The 20,866-nt window shown below is 45.9% G+C and overlaps 1 protein-coding gene across 1 annotated transcript; it reads left to right on the top strand.

The window, feature by feature from the left end:
- Nucleotides 1–880: 880 nt before the first annotated feature.
- On the top strand, nucleotides 881–10,318 carry LOC307064173 (uncharacterized protein C2orf78-like; the record flags this gene model as incomplete). The annotated part of the gene is made up of 5 exons (XM_079720664.1): nucleotides 881–1,035; nucleotides 5,334–5,505; nucleotides 5,602–5,665; nucleotides 6,247–6,993; nucleotides 8,424–10,318. The coding sequence occupies 5 exons, from the start codon at nucleotides 881–883 to the stop codon at nucleotides 10,316–10,318; spliced, it is 3,033 nt and encodes a 1,010-aa protein (XP_079576790.1).
- Between the last annotated feature and the right edge of the window lie 10,548 nt (nucleotides 10,319–20,866).

Raw genomic sequence — 20,866 nt, 5'->3', positions numbered from 1 at the left:
TGTTTTGTTTTTGATGGGGTTGGAATCAAAGTCTGCATGAGAAAGGAAGGACTGAAAGTCGGATGGGAGACTGAAGGAAAGGGGAGGAAAGGGGTAAAAACTGAGCAAAGAGGAAGGAACGTGGCCCAGGGCTAGGAAGGCCAGAAGAGATTTATGGATTTATGAAAGGAAGCAGGAGTGAGGATGAAATGGCAGAAGTAAAGAGCAGGGTCAGAGGTCAGGGTTGAAAGAACAAAGTGTGAGTAGAGTTGAAGATGACAGAATGTGAGTCTAGGTTTACTAGGAGAAAGAGAAAAAGTCTCTTGGGGAGGTTGGCCTTAAGTCTCACAACCACCACACAGGTATTTAAGAAAACAAGAGGTTCAGGACACATCTCTGAAAGGTTTGAGTTGCCTTATGCAGGTGTGATTATAGTGGGGGTATAGGGAAATCTACCAGAGAGGTGGCTAGGGCTCAGAGTTATCCTAGGGGCAGAGGCAAGGGAACTGCTGCCTCAGGAGGCCCACGAATAGGGCCTGGTATGTAAATCACCATGTACTCAACACCTAAGCACCAGGGCAGCTAATGCACTATTCAGTTAATCCTGGCAACGACAGGCAAGGCCAGTATTCCTGTGCCACTTCACTTAGAGACGTGCAGCAAAGGGCTGAGGTCACATCGCATGTGGAGGTACAAGGCCTCAATCTGAGGCCCAAATGCCTCTGAAGTCCGCAGTATTTGCAAGTGCCTGCAAGCGTCCAACCTGGCTTTCAGAGCACAGCATGCTGAGGTTACTGCTGGACGACATCAAACTTCTGGACAGGCCTAAGTATTAACTTGAGGGGCTTCCTCCATTGACCAGGGGGTGTGCCACCTTCTGTAAACATCACCATCAACTGAAATGCATGAGAAAAATCCGACGGAAGCGTCCACTCTCACGGGTGAGAGCGGTGGGGGCACGCGCACTGGGCAGCTGCTCCAACAGCCACAGGACGCAGGCGCCCAGCGGTTCAGGGGCTCCCTCGGAGGCCTAGTGGGGCAGCTCGAGGGAGTGAGGTTGGGAGATAGCGGCAGGGGTGGGCGTCAAAAGGAATGACGTGGGGAGAAGGGAGAGATGGAGGCAGTGGATAGTGGATAGTGAAAATGGGAAAACTGGCAATTTTCATTTTCAAAATTATTTTTTTGAGATGTCATTCACATGCCATAAAATTCACCTTCTGAGACCGCAAATTCAGTGTCATTTCGTACATTCTCAAGCCTATGCAACCATCACCATCATCTATCCCATCACGTTTTCATCACCCCAAAAAGAAGCCCCCGTAACCATCAGCAGGCCCTCTTCATCCCCTCCTCCTTCAGTCCCTGCAACCACACATTTCCTTTCTATCACTATGTTTTTGCCTTTTCTGGACATTTCATGAAATAATACAAATGTGACCACTGTGTGGGACTTCTTTCACTTAGCATAATGTTTTCAAGTTCGTCCATGTCGTAGCACGTGTCAGTACTTCATTCCTTTTTATGACTGTGTAATATTTCACATATACACCACATTTAAAATATCCATTCATCCATTGATGGGCATTTCGGTTTTTTACACTAATAATCTCCATTTATTGACAGTGTCTTCTGTGCCAGGCAGCACCAGGCTAAGTTACTGACCTTATTTCACAGATAGAGGCTTTGAGAGTGTGAAGAGTTTGCCCACGATTAAGAGCTGGCAATTGGGGGAACTGGGGTTTGAACTCAGGTGAACTTCAGAGGTAATAAATTCACATGACAGAACATTAGAAAAGGTACACAAGGGTATTCAAAGGAAAGACACCCTTTTCCCCACATTCCCCAGCCACACATTTCCCTCCTCAGAGACATCTGCTTTTGCCGTGCCGTGGAATCTTCCAGAGAATTACTTATACCTCAACATGTATGTATCACAATTTATTGACTAATCTGTCCCACTGATTTGAAATGTCACTTTTATGGTATAATAGATTCTTATACGTACTTATGTTACTCTTTTCAGAGCTGTCCTGACTCTTTTTTGCCTATCTTTTATGTTTGCCATTTCTCTAAACGTCTTTTTATCTTCTTTTTGATTTAAAAAACTGTTTCCTTTTCTTGTTTGTTTCTCTTAAGGCATTATCCATTATGTTCATTCACTCGTATTATTTAATTTAATTTATTTGTGTTTGGCAGTGTCGGGTATTAGTTGCAGCACATGGTCTCTTCGTTGAAGCGCGTGGGCTCTTTCTTGCGGCTCGTGGGCTCTTTAGTTGTGGCGCGTGGGCTCCACAGCACGTAGGCTCAGTCGTTGCAGCGTGCAGGCTTAGCTGCCCTGCGGCATGTGGGATCTCAGTTCCTCAACCAGGGGTCGAACCTGCATCCCCTGCATTGGAAGGCAGATTCTTAACCACTGGACAACCAGGGAAGTCCCCACTCTTGTATTATTTTAAATTTAGCTGGCTTTTCTGAATTTTTTTCTTTTATTTTGAATTCTGTCCTGAGTTCTATCATCTTACCTAATTCTGGTTTATGCTGTTCGTTCATCTGATTTTTTATTATGGTAAAATATACATAAAACCAAATTTAGTATTTCAACCATTTTCAAGTATACAATTCAGCGACATTAAATACATTCACAATGCTGTGCAACCATCAGCACTATCCAAATTCAAAATGATTATGTCAAGGGCTTCCCTGGTGGCGCAGTGGTTGAGAGTCCACCTGCCGATGCAGGCGACACGGGTTCGTGTCCCGTTCCGCGAGGATCCCAAATGCCGTGGAGGGCTAGGCATGTGAGCCATGGCCGCTGAGCCTGTGTGTCCGGAGCCTGTGCTCTGCAATGGGAGAGGCCACAACAGTGAGAGGCCCGTGTACCAAAAAAAAAAAAAGAAAGAAAGAAAAAGAATGTCTAAACCACTAAATTCAATCATACAGCAATATAACATTTAAAAAAAATTTCTTTGGCTGTGCAGCATGTGGGATCGTAGCTCCCCAACTAGGGATTGAACCCATGCCTGCTGCATTGGAAGCACAGAGTCTTAACCACTGGACCACCAGGGAAGTCCCAGGAATATAACTTTTAGAGGAGAAGTTATAAACCCCTTGGTTATATGAACTGCAGATTTTTAGTAAGAAGTCATGTATTTTAAATGACTTGGAGCTTTAAAGAAAGGAAGGAAGGAAGGAAGGAAGGAAGGAAGGAAGGAAGAAAAAGGGACTTCCTTGGTTGTGCAGTGCATATAATATCAAAAATAAATAAATTAATTAAATAAATTTAAAAAAGAAAAAAATGCTGAAATCCACTGACTATTTATTCAGGCTGTTATATCTAACTATTTCCAGATACATCCCTTTACAAACTTTTAGTAAAAGGTTATCTTATGTCAGAAAAAATGAATTACAAACTTTTCTCTTTTTCCAAAATTTGAGAAATTCCCCTACACTTCTACCTTCAAATTTTATAAAAACGGAAAAGTAGTGACAACCCTTATACTTATATCCAAATGCATCATCTGGCCACATGCCTTCTACATCAATCAAATAACTACAAAACAACAAAATTCGAGTCATTTGTAAATAAAAAGGAAAGAAAATCAAGTTTTTGCAAAAAAACGTACAATTTCGCTTTACAAATATAGGTAGAAAAATCCTAAGAAAATATCTGCATGTCTAATCAATAATTATTAAAGAATGATATACACCATGACTACAGAAAGGCGTTATTCCAAGGACTCAAGGGTAACGCAACTTTAGAAAATCTATTAATATAACTATTTACATTAATACAACAATTTAATTAATAAATGAAAGAGAATAAAATACAGGACCAAACTGGCAGATGGTAAAAAGTTATCTGATAACATGCAACAGTCAGTTTCGGTGAAAATGCTCTGCACGCTAAAAACAGGAGACTTAATAGGACAGAGTATTCATCAAGAACCAACAAATAACAAAAGACAAATTAGGATAAATATGAACATCATATCTAAAAAACCCTATCCAACCAACCATAGGAGCCAGAAACTTAGGAATCACCATCACTGACGGCTATTTCTCCCTCGCCCTCATCCTCAACCCACCACCAGTGCTAACAATGATACTGCCTACATACCTCTAGAATCTGTCCACATCTTTCCACCAAAATGACCACCATACCCTGGTCCAAGCCACCATTATGCCCAATTTCTACAAAAGTCTCCTAACTTGTTTCCTCGCTTCCACTCTTTCTCCCTGCAGTGCCTTCTCCACTCGGTAGCAAAATGATAGGTTGAAAATGCAACTGGGTATGTTCCACACACTCACCTTCAACAAAAAAAGTTCCACGCTTTTCTATTACTCTTAAAGTCTGAAACCTTAAACAGAAGCCTGCACGATCGAGCTCCCGGTGGTGTCGGCACTTCTGCTCTTAGCGGCTCTCCCCTCCAGTGCCGCCAGGGGAAAGGGCAGAAGGACGCAGAGGCGCTGCTGCCAAAGCTGCCGCCTCCTGTGGGAGCTGCACAGCCAGCAACCTTGCTCCACTTTGCTGGGCAGGGACCCCGTCCAGTACAGTTAGTTCCCCCGACAGCACTGGGGCCAGGCCAGGGGGGAAGGGCCAGCTGTGCCGCCAAGAAGCTCATCACCCTCAAGGCAAACACCTCCAACCCTCAGACCCTGGGAGATTCAGAAGCGCTAGACGATCCAGGCGCGCATCCCCACCTGTGCGCCCCAGGGCGTGACGTGTACTCTGCGCATGCGCCACCCCTCCCTAAACTATTGCGTCCCGCAAACGCAAGCCCATTGTTCGCTCACAGGTTGCAGAGCTATAAATACCGGCAACAGCCCAAACAGTGCGCACTTCGCTTTTGGCCGAGTTCGCAACTGAAGGAGAATGCTCGGAGCCCAGCTCTCTATCCAAGGACCGATCTCACCCAAGTTCTCTATGGGCAGTTACTTAGGTAGGCCCTGCCCCTCACACCTGCCCCAGGCACTGGGGGACCAGCACCTGCCAGGAGGGCTCAGCTGCCCCCAGCCCACTCCCCGTGCCCACCGACTTCCCGTGGCCGGCCCGGGTCACCCAGCTGTCTATGGCCGGCTATCCACTCGCAGGCCAGCCCACAGGTGTCCAGTGACTCTGCATCTGCGCTTTGCCACAGAGTCTCTGAGACCCCATTCTACCATCCCGCAGGCCCTGCGCTCATTTCTGGGGGTCCGTATCTCCATCTGCAGGCGACCCATCGGAAGAAGGCGGTGATGGGTGCTCTCACCTCCATGATGTCCCGCAGCTCAGTGTCCGCAGTGGTCACAGTCACTGTCAGTGTGGCGTGGGGGCAGCCAGTGCCGCCCACGACACCCAGCTGTGTCCCGAACTGCAGCACAGAGCAGACGGTGTTGAGGGCCCTAGGAGAGAGCGGGAAAGGGATGGCCAAGCAGGAGGAAGTCCCCATTTTTATTGGTGGTGGTGCTATAACCACTTTACAGATGAGCAATCTGAAGGAATCAGATCGCTTTTTTCTTTCCAAAAGCACTTCAGAAATTCACTTTCGGGTAATCATTTTGAGGTAGGATGAGAAACCAGGCTTGAAGAGGGTAAAAATGACTCTTTAAATTTACCACTTGGACTGAGCTATATGTGAACTCTAGGTAAGAGCGTGGGAACTGCACAAGCAAAGTGAGACACTGAAGATCACAATGGTAATTAATAGCCGTACTGTTTTCTAATGGACAAAGAAAATGCCTATATTATAAGTTCTATTGCTCCTGCTTTCTGGCAGTGTCATGCTCAGAGCAGCGTCCTGGCAAGGAAGTCAGGATACTTAGGTTCTGAAACCTGGTAAGGATACTAACATAATGAGAGAACTTGAACAAGTCAACCTGACCTCTCTGAGCCTCAGTTTCCTTCCTCATGAAATGAGACTGTGAAAATAGAAGTTCTCTAAGGCCCTCCTAGTTCTAAAATGCTTCCAGTCTAGGAAACAGCATAGAAGTCAATACTAGTGCAGGCTGAAGGGAAAGATAGGGCAGGGAGAAGGTTGCTTCCATCCTAGAGAACAATGTCTGAACCATACCACTTGGGTCTTCTGCCCATCTGTGCCCAAGATGGGAGCACAGGCAGTTAATACAGAAGAGTGTAAAACTGCTCAGTCCTTACAACCATCATAACTGTCTGATTTTTGGATTCTCAGTAAGTATTGACAGTAGAGGTGTCCTGATAGCAAGAACCTTCCTCAAACATAGTGAGAATTTATCAATCTCCCTGATTTTTTCATCACCCCCTTGTTCTTACAGAAAATTGCCAAAATCCATCTGTACTTGGAACTCTGAATTCTCTGCAGCACTCTCTTCCTGTGGTGAGCAATGCAGCTTCCCTAACAGCAAGTGTCTGCAACTTCTCCAGAGTCTCTGCTCCTGCCGTCAGTTCGGCATCAGCTACGGCCACCTCTTTCCAGACACACATGGGTAGTGCCTACCTTCACCAACATTCTAGCACAACTCTGTTATCTGGAGTTACTGACCAGAGCCAGATCTCCACTTCAGCTGCTTCCTATCCAGGTGTTTTTGAGTGGGGCATCACAGGAAGCACTGAAAAGAATTCTTCTTCACTCAGAGACTTTACTCTGGCACTCACTGAACAGCACACAGCTGCTTCCTCCATGTTTATGGCAGCCCAGTATGATAAAACTGCAGACACCAATAACATGGCCCCTCTATATCCATCACTTTCTGCCAGCCTTGCTCAGGGAACACCATCTCAGATTCCAAATCAGGGACATAGCCTGTCACTTCCCTACCAGGAAGGAAGCCAGGTATATTACTATAACCACGGCACACTGGGGTCTTTACTGTATGGAGAACTTGGCTCCTGCCTGCAGTCCTATGGCTCTGTGTCATACACAGGAAGTAGGGCCTCTGTGCAACCAGAAATGGTAATGGTACTAAAGGAGATTCAGCCCACAAATATCTTACCACCAGCTTCCACCTCTGGAATCTACTACCCTGTGTCTGCTCACCGCATCCCAGAAACAAGTTTTCAAGGTGAGTACAAACAGCAAGAAAGTTGAACAATGAGGTCAGCATTCAAAAATGGGGTCAAATCTACAGCTGGGGGGCTTCCCTGGTAGCGCAGTGGTTGGGAGTCTGCCTGCCAATGCAGGGGACACGGGTTCGAGCCCTGATCTGGGAAGATCCCACATGCCGCGGAGCAACTAGCCCCGTGAGCCACAATTACTGAGCCTGCGCGTCTGGAGCCTGTGCTCCACAACAAGAGAGGTCACGATAGTGAGAGGCCCGCGCACCACAATGAGGAGTGGCCCCCCCACTTGCCGCAACTAGAGAAAGCCCTCGTACAGAAACGAAGACCCAACACAGCCATAAATAAATAAAATAAAGAAAGAAAAATTAAAAAAAAAAAATCTACAGCTGGGAAGTGGTGTATAGACAGGTAGAATTTAGATCCTGAGTCTTTAATAACCACTACCTTTGCTCAGGGCTGTCTGTATTTAGACTCTACATAAGAACACCTAGGGCTTCCCTGGTGGTGCAGTGGTTAAAAATCCGCCTGCCAATGCAGGGGACACAGGTTCGAGCCCTGGGCTGGGAAGATCCCACATGCCATGGAGCAACTAAGAGTAGCCCAGCAACTAAGAAGATCCAGTGAAGCCAAAAAAAATACATACATAGAATAAATAAGTTCAAAACATAAATAAATGAGTATAAATTTTTAAAAAAAGAACACCTAATGCAGGTGGGAAGGTGGGAGTGACACTGTAAAGGTCATCTATGCTACATGTACAAGAACCCCAAGAGCATACCAATAGGTACCACATTTTTCACTGCTGTAGCCGATCATTCCCCCTGTACTAACACACTGTATCTCTCCCTTCCCTAATCTACTGCTAGAGTCTCTTTGGAAGAGAACTCTTGTTATGATAGTGCCAGTTTAACTGTCCTCACTTCCTTAATATATACCAGGATTTAAGACCTTAGGGTCTGAGATCCTGTCCAGAGCAAGCAGGCTAAGACTCTGTCTTTGTTTATCTATTTCATCAGGAAGGGCTCTACTCCCTCTCCTAGTTCATGGTGTGAAGTGTTCTTAGCCTCTCAGGAAAGTGGGGAGAATTGAACGGACTCTATATGAGAATGCTAGGCTTTGTAAAACATTTCATTTTTGAAAAATAAGACTCATTGTTTAATTGACTTGTAACAATCCTATGAAATACAAAGAAAACCAAGAATCAGTGACAGGAAATGATCACCAGTAAGAATTACAACAGTCACCACTTATCTCGTAGCATAGAACACTGTCCATGATCCTTAAGAAGAGTTAGTAGAAATGCCTTGCCCATCTTGCCCCTAAACACCAACACAGCAAACATGTACCTTGAAAGGTACATGATTGCTGTGTTGGTGTTTAGGGGGAGCATCTCACTTACGAGGGACTGACTTCTACCTTGACTCCTTTGTAGGGATGGAGACTTCCCTGGTGATGAAAACTTCCCTGGGATGGCAACCTCCAATCCAGACATTTTGTGTGACACAAACTCAAGAACTCCCCGAGTCCTGCAGGAGCAGAAGTATTCAGATACTTGAGAGAAATCCACCACCCGAACTTGGGGACATTTCAGGGACAGCTCCAGTCCAGACTGCCAGTAGTCTCCTGGCCCTGCCTCCAGCTCCAAGGCAGGGACAAATAGAGAGTAAGAACTTGGAGGATATTACAACCAAGCTTTCAAGGCCTCTGGATGCCTATCAGATCCCAGGAGAAAACCAAGAGCTTCCACTACTCCCTTCAGAAATCCCTGATATTCACCAGCTCCCGGGCTGCACTGACCCCATCAGCCAAGAGGAGCAGCCTGGTTCTGAAAATGCTCATCTGGGAAAGAACAGCCTGAGTCTTGAGGACCTAGGGACACTTGAAAATGGGATGGAATCTAGCAGTGGTTTTGCAGACACTACTACACTGGCGGAGCATATTCACCTTCCCCAGCTCTTTAATTCATTGAAAGATCTTGATCAATCCAAAGGTCCCAACGTGATCAAAGCCAAAGACACCAGGGTCATTAAAGTGAATCAGGTGCAGGAAAAGCCAAGTGTCATAAAGGATCCCTCTGATCAACCCAGGAAGAACAAACATAAAGCCTCTGAACCTATCAGTGGTGCTCCCAAGGCCAAAATCCAGCCAAAGAATCCACAGTGCCTGTTAGGGGGACAAGTGGTTCTATGCAATGCTGCAGTCAGTGACAGGGCTCCTGTGAACACGGCCAAGCATTCTCAAGGCAACCCTCAGAAAGCTGCATCCAGAAAGATCAGCAAAACTAAGAGCCACGGGCAGGAAAAGACCACAAGGACCAGAGGAAGAAAGAAGGCTGAAGAGAAGAAGCAGTCAGGGAACAAAGTCAAGGCAGAAGAGAAGCCAACAATTCCCAAGACGAAGCGAAAGGAACACCAAACTGAGCTTATCCACGAGAGCATTAAAAAGCCTCGAACCTCCCTAGGCATGCGCATGCTGGAGTCCGTGAAGGTTTTTCATGCACTGGGGAAGAAGAATGATAAGAGAACTGGGCTCTCTTCCTGTCGGGTCTTGGGAAATTCAAGCAACCCTAAAGACCCCCAGCCACCCCCAGCTATCCAGCCATGGTGGCGTACCCCACGTGAGGGTAAGAGTCCTGAGAAAACTCAAGTCGAAGCCCAGAAACCAGGCAGCAGTGCTGAAAAACAGTGTCCATCTCCATCCCAGTATGAGCTGCCTCCACCTAAGAAGGTCAAGTTTTCTGCCTGGGACAAGCCTCAAGCTCGACCTGCTCCTCGGAGGCCACAGTCTCTGGCCTCACATCGGCCTGCTGTGGCGGACCGTGCCCAGCCTGCTTCGTCTAACTCAGCTCAACCTGCTGCAGCCCGTTCATCCCAGCCAGCTCCTGCCTCTTTGCCAGGTCCTGCCAAACCAGCTCAGCCAACTGTGACCAACCCAACCCAACCGGGTTGGACCACCCATATCCATCCTAGTGTCCCTCAGTCTGCTGCTCCTAGGCCTGCACCCTACAAAACTTCATCTTTCGCTTCTCTCCAGCGGGGGCCTGTTCCCCCCACTGTAACTAAGCGTCAGTCCCCACCCAAGATCCAAACCCCATTTCTACTCCAAGACTTCAGCAAGCAACGAAGACCATGGAGGGAACCCAACGTTTCTGAGCCAGTCATGTCAAAGCCCATCGAACAAGAGCAGAGACCGGAGCGGGAGGCCATGAAGAGGCGGGCTCAACAAGAACGTGAGAATGCTGCCAAATACACCTCTTTGGGGAAACTGCAAGTTTTCATTGAGAGGGAAAAAGAAATGGAAATTGCTGACTACTATGGATATTTATAGTAAGAGCTGCTAGGATTGTTGGTGCCACCTTGGGTACCAGGTATAAATTTCTCTATTTATTCTCTAATTATATATTTCTGGTTTTATTTCTGTATATTTATTAAAACAATAAAACTGAATAAATGAATGTCATCGAATTAATAGATGAGTAATAAACCTTTTGAATTTTGAGATACTGCTAACTGTGGTGTGCTTTAAGCTTTTTTGTTTTGTTTTGTTTTTGATGGGGTTGGAATCAAAGTCTGCATGAGAAAGGAAGGACTGAAAGTCGGATGGGAGACTGAAGGAAAGGGGAGGAAAGGGGTAAAAACTGAGCAAAGAGGAAGGAACGTGGCCTAGGGCTAGGAAGGCCAGAAGAGATTTATGGATTTATGAAAGGAAGCAGGGGTGAGGATGAAATGGCAGAAGTAAAGAGCAGGGTCAGAGGTCAGGGTTGAAAGAACAAAGTGTGAGTAGAGTTGAAGATGACAGAATGTGAGTCTAGGTTTACTAGGAGAAAGAGAAAAAGTCTCTTGGGGAGGTTGGCCTTAAGTCTCACAACCACCACACAGGTATTTAAGAAAACAAGAGGTTCAGGACACATCTCTGAAAGGTTTGAGTTGCCTTATGCAGGTGTGATTATAGTGGGGGTATAGGGAAATCTACCAGAGAGGTGGCTAGGGCTCAGAGTTATCCTAGGGGCAGAGGCAAGGGAACTGCTGCCTCAGGAGGCCCACGAATAGGGCCTGGTATGTAAATTCACCATGTACTCAACACCTAAGCACCAGGGCAGCTAATGCACTATTCAATTAATCCTGGCAACGACAGGCAAGGCCAGTATTCCTGTGCCACTTCACTTAGAGACGTGCAGCAAAGGGCTGAGGTCACATCGCATGTGGAGGTACAAGGCCTCAATCTGAGGCCCAAATGCCTCTGAAGTCCGCAGTATTTGCAAGTGCCTGCAAGCGTCCAACCTGGCTTTCAGAGCACAACATGCTGAGGTTACTGCTGGACGACATCAAACTTCTGGACAGGCCTAAGTATTAACTTGAGGGGCTTCCTCCATTGACCAGGGGGTGTGCCACCTTCTGTAAACATCACCATCAACTGAAATGCATGAGAAAAATCCGACGGAAGCGTCCACTCTCACGGGTGAGAGCGGTGGGGGCACGCGCACTGGGCAGCCGCTCCAACAGCCACAGGACGCAGGCGCCCAGCGGTTCAGGGGCTCCCTCGGAGGCCTCGTGGGGCAGCTCGAGGGCGTGAGGTTGGGAGATAGAGGCAGGGGTGGGCGTCAAAAGGAATGACGTGGGGAGAAGGGAGAGATGGAGGCAGTGGATAGTGGATAGTGAAAATGGGAAAACTGGCAATTTTCATTTTCAAAATTATTTTTTTGAGATGTCATTCACATGCCATAAAATTCACCTTCTGAGACCGCAAATTCAATGTCATTTCGTACATTCTCAAGCCTATGCAACCATCACCATCATCTATCCCATCACGTTTTCATCACCCCAAAAAGAAGCCCCCGTAACCATCAGCAGGCCCTCTTCATCCCCTCCTCCTTCAGTCCCTGCAACCACACATTTCCTTTCTATCACTATGTTTTTGCCTTTTCTGGACATTTCATGAAATAATACAAATGTGACCACTGTGTGGGACTTCTTTCACTTAGCATAATGTTTTCAAGTTCGTCCATGTCGTAGCACGTGTCAGTACTTCATTCCTTTTTATGACTGTGTAATATTTCACATATACACCACATTTAAAATATCCATTCATCCATTGATGGGCATTTCGGTTTTTTACACTAATAATCTCCATTTATTGACAGTGTCTTCTGTGCCAGGCAGCACCAGGCTAAGTTACTGACCTTATTTCACAGATAGAGGCTTTGAGAGTGTGAAGAGTTTGCCCACGATTAAGAGCTGGCAATTGGGGGAACTGGGGTTTGAACTCAGGTGAACTTCAGAGGTAATAAATTCACATGACAGAACATTAGAAAAGGTACACAAGGGTATTCAAAGGAAAGACACCCTTTTCCCCACATTCCCCAGCCACACATTTCCCTCCTCAGAGACATCTGCTTTTGCCGTGCCGTGGAATCTTCCAGAGAATTACTTATACCTCAACATGTATGTATCACAATTTATTGACTAATCTGTCCCACTGATTTGAAATGTCACTTTTATGGTATAATAGATTCTTATTAGAGTAACTTATGTTACTCTTTTCAGAGCTGTCCTGACTCTTTTTTGCCTATCTTTTATGTTTGCCATTTCTCTAAACTTCTTTTTATCTTCTTTTTGATTTAAAAAACTGTTTCCTTTTCTTGTTTGTTTCTCTTAAGGCATTATCCATTATGTTCATTCACTCGTATTATTTAATTTAATTTATTTGTGTTTGGCAGTGTCGGGTATTAGTTGCAGCACGTGGTCTCTTCGTTGAAGTGCGTGGGCTCTTTCTTGCGGCTCGTGGGCTCTTTAGTTGTGGCGCGTGGGCTCCACAACACGTAGGCTCAGTAATTGCGGCGTGCAGGCTTGGCTGCCCTGCGGCATGTGGGATCTCAGTTCCTCAACCAGGGAAGTCCCCACTCTTGTATTATTTTAAATTTAGTCAGCTTTTCTGAATTTTTTTTCTTTTATTTTGAATTCTGTCCTGAGTTCTATCATCTTACCTAATCCTGGTTTATGCTGTTCGTTCATCTGATTTTTTATTATAGTAAAATATACATAAAACCAAATTTAGTATATCAACCATTTTCAATTATACAATTCAGTTACATTAGATACATTCACAGTGCTGTGCAACCATCAGCACTATCCAAATTCAAAAGAATTATGTCAAGGTCTTCCCTGGTGGGACAGTGGTTGAGAGTCCACCTGCCGGTGCAGGGGACACGCGTTTGTGCCCATTGTTCGCTCACAGGTTGCAGAGCTATAAATACCAGCAACAGCCCAAACAGTGTGCACTTCGCCTTTGGCCGAGTTGGCAGCTGAAGGAGAGTGCTCGGAGCCCAGCTCCCTATCCATGGACCGATCTCACCCAAGTTCTCTACAGGCAGCTACTTAGTTAGGCCCTGCCCCTCACACCCGCCCCCGGCCCTGGGGACCAGCACCTGCCAGGAGGGCTCGGCTGCCCCCAGCCGGCTCACCGCGCCCACCGACTTCCCGTGGCCGGCCCGGGTCACCCAGCTGTCTATGGCCGGCTATCCACTCGCAGGCCGGTCCACAAGTGTCCAGTGACTCTGCATCTGCGCTTTGCCACAGAGTCTCTGAGACCCCATTCTACCATCCCGCAGGCCCTGTGCTCCTTTCAGGGGGTCCTTGTCTCCATCTGCAGGCGAGGCCATGGGAAGAACGCGGTGATGGGTGCTCTCACCTCCATGGTGTCCCGCAGCTCAGTGTCCGCAGTGGACATAGTCACTGTCAGTGTGGCGCGGGGGCAGCCAGTGCCTCCCACGACACCCAGCTGTGTCCCGAACTGCAGCACAGAGCAGACGGTGTTGAGGGCCCTGGGAGAGAGCGGGAAAGGGATGGCCAACAGGAGGAAGACCCCACAGTCATAGGGGGGAACTATGACCAGAAAAGTGGCCCCGATGGCACCGGGACGCACAATCTGCATTTCTGTCCCTGGGGGTCTCTTTATTCGTGCCCAGGCCTGGACCTCTGCAGAGAAACCTCCATGCCTAGAGTGCAGAAGACAGTTCCAACAGGACACTCCACACCTCTTGTATGAGCTCCTGCCCCAAAAGAAATGCCATCACGAGCTCATATAGCTCCACCCGAGGTTTCCCACCCATGAAGAGAAGGAGGGGTCCCGCCATACCGCAAGGGCTGCCCCAGATGCCCTCAAAGAAAGGGAGCGAGGAGGGCCCTCCGTCGCCCTCTGCAGCTCTGGTGGTTTCCCAGAGAAAATGCCAGTCTGACAAAGATGCGGAGGCAACAAGAGGGCAGAAACGACCCTGGAGGGACTGCTCCCCCACATCTGACAGTCCCAGGCCCCAAAAACACAGGTTTCCTCTGCTGCCGCACAGGCGAGGGGAGACTCTGAGGCTGCCCTCACCCCCTCAGCTGGGTTTCCGGGTCACCGACGAAGACCTAGACTCAGAGAAGGAAGCAGCGCTCTGGCACATCAACAGTGTACTGCGGGGTGAGACCTAGGCCATCGGGGGCCTGGGCGCCACGCAGCCTTCCTGTCCCTTCCCGCTGCCTGCCGCAGGGGCTGCTTCTTCGTAGAAAATGTTTCTTAGTTATTTCTATTTTAATATGATCATGGTACATTAAAATGTGCTAGTGCTTGCCTGTGAACACTAAGGTCACTTGATTTGTAATTTTCTAGATTGTTCTATATTTTTGTGCATATTTTGGTGCATATATTTTGGTGCATCTGCTCTAGGTCTTGCTTTGTGGTTACCATGAAGCTTACGTAAGACATCTCATAGATTAAAATCGTCCATTTTAAGCTGACAGCGTCTTAACCTCAATTGCCTACAAAAACTTTACCTTTTTACTCCCCACTCTTCATGGTTTTGATGTTGTTATTTACGTCTTTTTATATTGTGTGTTTGTTAATACATTACAGTAGCTATAATTATTTTAAATACTCTTTTCCTTTGACTTTTATAATTAAGTGGCTAACACACCTTCCTGTTACAGATTTAGAGTTTTCTGATTGTATATTTACCTTTACCAATGTGTTGTATACTTTTATACGTTTTCATGTTGCTGATTACTGTCTTTCCATTTCAGCTTGAAGAATTCTTTTCAGCATTTCTTTCAAGGCAGGTCTAATGGTGATGAACTCCCTCAGCTTTTGTCTGCCTAGGAAAATCTTTATTTCTCCTTCATATCTGAAGGATAACTTTGATGCATAGAGTATTTTCGGTTGGCTTTTTTTTTCTTTCAATGTTTTGAATATGTCATTCCACTCTCTCCTGGCCTGTCGGGTTTCTGCTGAGAAATCTGCTGATAGTGTAATGGGGTTCCTTTGTAAGTTAAAATCTTTTTTCCCCTGACTGCTTTTAGAATTCTTTATCCTTTGATTTTTGACAATTTCATTATAATGTGTCTTGGAGAAGGTCTTTTGCATTGAGATAGTAGGATGCTCTTTTAGCTTCAAGAACTTGGATGGTGTTGAGATTAACCTGGTATAAATTCAAGTTAGAGTGTTTTAATTTTAGGATGTTAAAGGTAATCCCCATGGTAAACACAAAGAAGATAGCTATAGAATATACCCAAAAGGAAGTGAGAAAGTAATTTAAATATTTTACTGTAATAAATCAGCTAAACGCACACAACGAAAGATAGGAATGCAGGAAATGAGGGCAAAAAAGCTTTGGGCATATGGAAAACAAATAGCACAATAACAGAAATAAGTCTGGTTTTTTTTTTTTTGTCAGTAATTACTTTAAATGTAAATGGATTAAACTCTCCAATCAAAATACAAAGATTGGCAGAATAGGTAAAAACATATGATCCAACTATATGCTGTCTACAAGAGACTCACTTGAGATCAAAAGACTCAAACAGGTTGAAAGTTAAAGGATAGAGAAAGGAATTCCAAACTCAGTGAGAAAACTCAAATAGTAACCAAAAGAGAGCAGGAGTGTCTATACCAATATCAGACAAAATAGACTTTGAATTTAAAATAGATCAAAAACTTAAATACAAGAGCTAAACTATACAAATTTCTGAAGAGAAAAAGGGATAAATCTTCATAGTCTTGGATTTGGCAACAAACTCTTAAATATGATAGCAAAAGCACAAACAACAAAAGGAAAAAGAAATAGGACTTTATCAAAATTAAAACCCTTTGTGTTTCAAAGAACACCATCAAGAAAGACATAATACAACCTTCAGAAGGAAGGAAAATGTTTGCAAGTCTTATATCTGATAAAGCCTAGTATTCAGAATATGTAAAGAGCACTGGCAACTCAACAATAAAATGTCAAATAACCAAATTTTAAAAATGAGGAAAAGAATTTGCAGATACTGCTCCAAAGAAGAGACACAAATTGCCAATAAGCACATGAAAACATGTCCAAAATTATTAGTCAAAATTATGCAAACTGAAACCACAGTGAGATACCACTTCACACCCACTAGTATGCATATAATTTTTTTAAAAACAAGGGTTGGCAATGATGTGGGGAAATTGGCACTTTCAAGCACTGCTGGTGCAAATATGAAACAGAAAATAGTTTGGCAGTTCCTCAAAAAGTTAAACACGGAGATAAAATATGGCCCAGGAACACCATTCCCAGGTATATGTCCAGGAGAAATAAAAAACATATGTTCACACAAAAACTTGTACATGAGTGTTATATTGTCATATCATTATTCATAATAGCCAAAAAGTGCAAACAACCCAACTATTCGCCAACTGATGAATGGAAAAATAAAATGTGTTATATCCATACAATGAATATTATTCAGCCATAAAAAGGGTGAAGGACAGATACATGCTACAACATGGAGGCACCTGGAATACATTTTGCTTACTGCAAAAGTCAGACACAGAAGTCCACACATTGTGTGGTTCTATTCATGTGAAATGTCCAGCATAGGAAAATCAATAGAGACAGAAAGACCCAGGGCTGGGGTGAAAGGGGAGGAGAGAATGAGAATGACTGATATTAGGTATGAGGTTTCTCTTGGGGATGATGAAAATGTACTGGAATTAGAGATGTTGATTGCAAAACCTGAGTATACTAAAAGCCGCTGAATCACACAGTTCAAAAAAATGTGAATTGATGGAATGTGAATTATATCTCAATAAAAAGATAATATGACTTAACATTTTTATAGTCATTACTCTTGATCAGTTTCATGATGGAATTCCCACAGTGACTTCAATGGAGTGGCTTGTATGGGATGATATTTGAGGCTCAACCCTTTGGGACTAGATGTTCATTTTGAGCTGTTGAATGACGGTGAGGGCCAGCCAGTATATTTTCTTCGCTGAGGATCAATCCCCATATGTATTCTTGGTTAGAATCCTTGCCTTTTTCTCTTCATATTCCTGAAACGAGTTCCTAGGAAATACATTCACAATGGCGAGAGGTGTTGACATCTTCCTGGCAAAAGTCTTAACTAATTCACAGGTCAAACTTCAGATCTCCTTATTACTAGCTGCCCGGGGAGCCCCCTGAATCAAAGTAGGGCTTACGAAGATGGACCTTGCATTTTAGCGTGCACTTAAAATACCCAACAGGCTGATCGCATGGGGAAAATAACTTTATTTACATGAGACAAGTACAAAGTCAGCACAACACAGTGAGGAAGAGTATGGGCGCTGGTGCCTGATGGCCTGAAATCAAATCCTATTTGAAAGCCACGTGTACCTGGGAAGGTTAGTTACTTAGCCCTTCTGTTTCTCAGTTCCCTGGCCAGTGATATGGAAATATTAATAGGACCTGCTTATTTGTATTATGTTCTGAGGCTAAAAATTAGTAAATACAAAGCCTGAAGAAAAATGATGGCCACTTCATAAGTGCTACCTACTGAAATGTTCAAGTATTAAATGCCTGGAAGAATAAGCAGGTTGTCTCCAGAAAGGGCACCTAGGAGGCTACAAACGGAGGATAGAGCCTACTTTTTCACATTGATGACATGAGTAAGAAGTTTTAGAGCTCGTGGAAAGAATACTATTTCTTGTGATGCACTGTGGGGTGGGCAGAGTAGGGGCTGTGACCCATATTTTATGGTTCAGGGCACTGAAATTTAGAGAGATTGAGTAACTTGCCCAGAGTCACAACACTGATGAGTGATGGGTCTGAGGCAGGGGAGGGAGTTGATTCCCGGGGGATAGAGATTCCTGAACATATGGACATGAGATCATGCCCTGGATACACAAACCAAGAGCTCTCCTCACTTCCTTTCCCACATCCTCCTGCCCCAAGGATGCTGCAAGGAGACAGCTGGTAGTCGGAGGAGGTGCCTGGCCCAAGAGAATGGCTCAAATCTGGACCCACCTCCTGGCTCTACATTTCAACCCCTGACCCCAAATACAATGCCTTTCCCCCAAATGAAGACCACCTGATGGACCGGGGTATCCAAATATGTGTGCATCTCCCCTCCCTTCCCCCTCAGCACTTGATTCTAGCAGCTGATTTGCAGTGAGACTTCCTGGTGGTCAGGTGATCACCCTGAATGACCAGTAGTCTACTTGACTCCCTAACTGACTCAGAACCCAGGACATTCCAAACCAACTGCCCACACAACAGTTGCACAGAGAATTAGCATCATCTTCAACTGACCAAACCTAGATGATGAGCAGTTAATATTCATTAGCTGGGAACAGGGTCTACTGGGCTGGTGTTTTGGTGGCTTAATAGATGACGTTTACAGGCCCCCAGGGTCTCAGTGACTAGAAACTGACCAGTCGTCTGAACAGCTTGGACTAAGGCCTGGCTAAGAGCGGGCAGTGGCTGCACGGGCTCTGAGTGGGCACCTTTCCTGTCCAATCCTCCCTCAGCCAGATCCAGGCTCTGCTGTACAAACTACAGCCATTACTCCTGAATCTACTAACTGGTATTATTTCCACAGTACCTTCGATGGAGTGGTTAGTGGTGGTGCTATTTGTGTCCCTACCCTGTTGTTTGGCCAGATGCTGATTCTGATGTGTCTGAACGACCGCTGCAGATGGCCAGCAGATTATCTTGATCGCAGATGATATTCTTGTGTATCCTGTGTTTGATTCCTTTTTAATCTTCCTTTTCTTCTTGCTACCCGAGTCATGATCCTGGAAAACACAACAAAAACTGAGAGAACTATTGATATGTTGCTGGGAGAAGACCATGCGGAGGTGTCAATTCATTCCCAGGTCACACGTCTGTTCTCTTTGTTCACCAGCCTCCTAGGGGAGTCTAGGGGAGTCAAGTGAATCAAAGCTGGGCTTGAGAAGAGGGTGTTGCAATGTGGTGTGCACTTACAACAGCCAGCAGGGTGACTGCATGGAGACATGACTTTATTTAGTGAGATAATATAGAAAGGGAGCACGGCACAGTGACCGACAGAGTGGGGGCTGGTGCCTGATGGTCTGGATTCAAATCATACCAGAAGCCACATGAACCTGGGAAAGTCATGCAGACCCTCTGTCCTCAGTTCCTTGTTCTGTGATAATGGAAATGTTAATAGGGCCCATGTGTTAGTATTACATGATGAAGCTTAATACAACAAATCAGGTAGACCCTGACGAAAAATGATGGGTACTTCATAAGTGCTACCTAAGTGTTCAAATATTAAATGTCTGGAAGAATAAGCAAGAAATGTGGTAGTGCTGCCTCCAGAGAGGGGACCTGGATGCCACAGGCCAGGGGAGTGGGGAAGGTTATGGGTGTGATGCTTTAGAGCTTGTGAAGAATATCTGTTATCATCTCCTGTGATCCCCACATCAGCTCCATGGGGAGCTCACAGCAGGTGCTGTGATCCATATTTAATGGTACATGGCACTAAAATGTTGAGATTTTAAGTGATTTTCCCAGAGTCGCAAAGCTGATGACAGATGGATGTGGGACAGGAATGTGGTTGGTTCCCTGGGACAGAAATCCCTGAACCCCTGAATCCTCTAGATGGTGCCCTGGACTCCTGAACCCAGGGCTCCCCTCCCTCCATCCCCCCAATCCTCCTGCCTGCCCCATGGTTGCTCCAAGGACAGGAGGGGTCTGAGCCAACAGGAGGGCCCATGCCTGACCTGCTGCCTCCCTTACATGTTGATCCCTGACCCCACAGCTGTTAAATATCCCTGAAAGAAGGTCCCTTGAAGGATCAGGGGGTCCCATCTACGTCCCTCCTCCCTCTGCATCTTCACACACCGGGTGAGCCTCCTGGTGGTCTGACCAGTGGTTGGCTTGTCTCCACGTGGCTCAGAGCCCTGGTCTCTCCAAGCCAGCTGCCCACATGGCACGTCTCTAACAAATTAGCTGGGTCTTCAACAACCAGCCCTGGATGCACAGTTAGTGCTGATTAATGAGGACAGTGGCCTGCTGGGCTGTGCTTGGTGGTTTAGTGGGTGAAGCTGGCGTGCCCCACTGTCGCCTGACTATTGATGTGAGCAACTGTCTGAGTAGCCTGGGCTACGGCCTGGCTGGGGAGGGGCCGTGGCTGCACTGGCTCCGAGGGCGCACCTTCCCTGCTTTTCCTTCCTCATCAAAATCCAGCCCCTACAAACTCCTCATCCATGCCTAGACCCTGCCGTGGCACAGGAGAGAGGCCCCTGTCCTCCTAGAGGGACCCCTCCATAGCCACAATCTAGAGACCCCATCCAAGGACTGTCTCTGAGGATGACCCAGGCCCTCCTAATCTCTGTCACCAAATGTTCATTCCACTAACCCGATGGCACTGCCCCTTCTCTCCACATTCCCAGGCAGCGCCCAAACACCCAGTGATCCTGTCTACATCAACCACTGGAAATACTGCCACGAAATCCCAATTTCCTTCCCTTCTGAAAACCTCTAGATTTAGACTGCTAATATTTGCTTTTGGATTTTGACATCGACATTCAGAAGTGTTTAGCCTGTAATTTCTCCTGTCCTGTAATATCTGCTGCTGGTATGACATGAGTATT

This window comes from Hyperoodon ampullatus (assembly GCF_949752795.1).
Source record: "Hyperoodon ampullatus genome assembly, chromosome: 15".
In the NCBI taxonomy this organism is placed as follows: Eukaryota; Metazoa; Chordata; class Mammalia; order Artiodactyla; family Ziphiidae; genus Hyperoodon; species Hyperoodon ampullatus.
The sequence above is the reverse complement of the archived record's forward strand: the minus strand, read 5'-3'. Positions and strand labels throughout refer to the sequence as shown.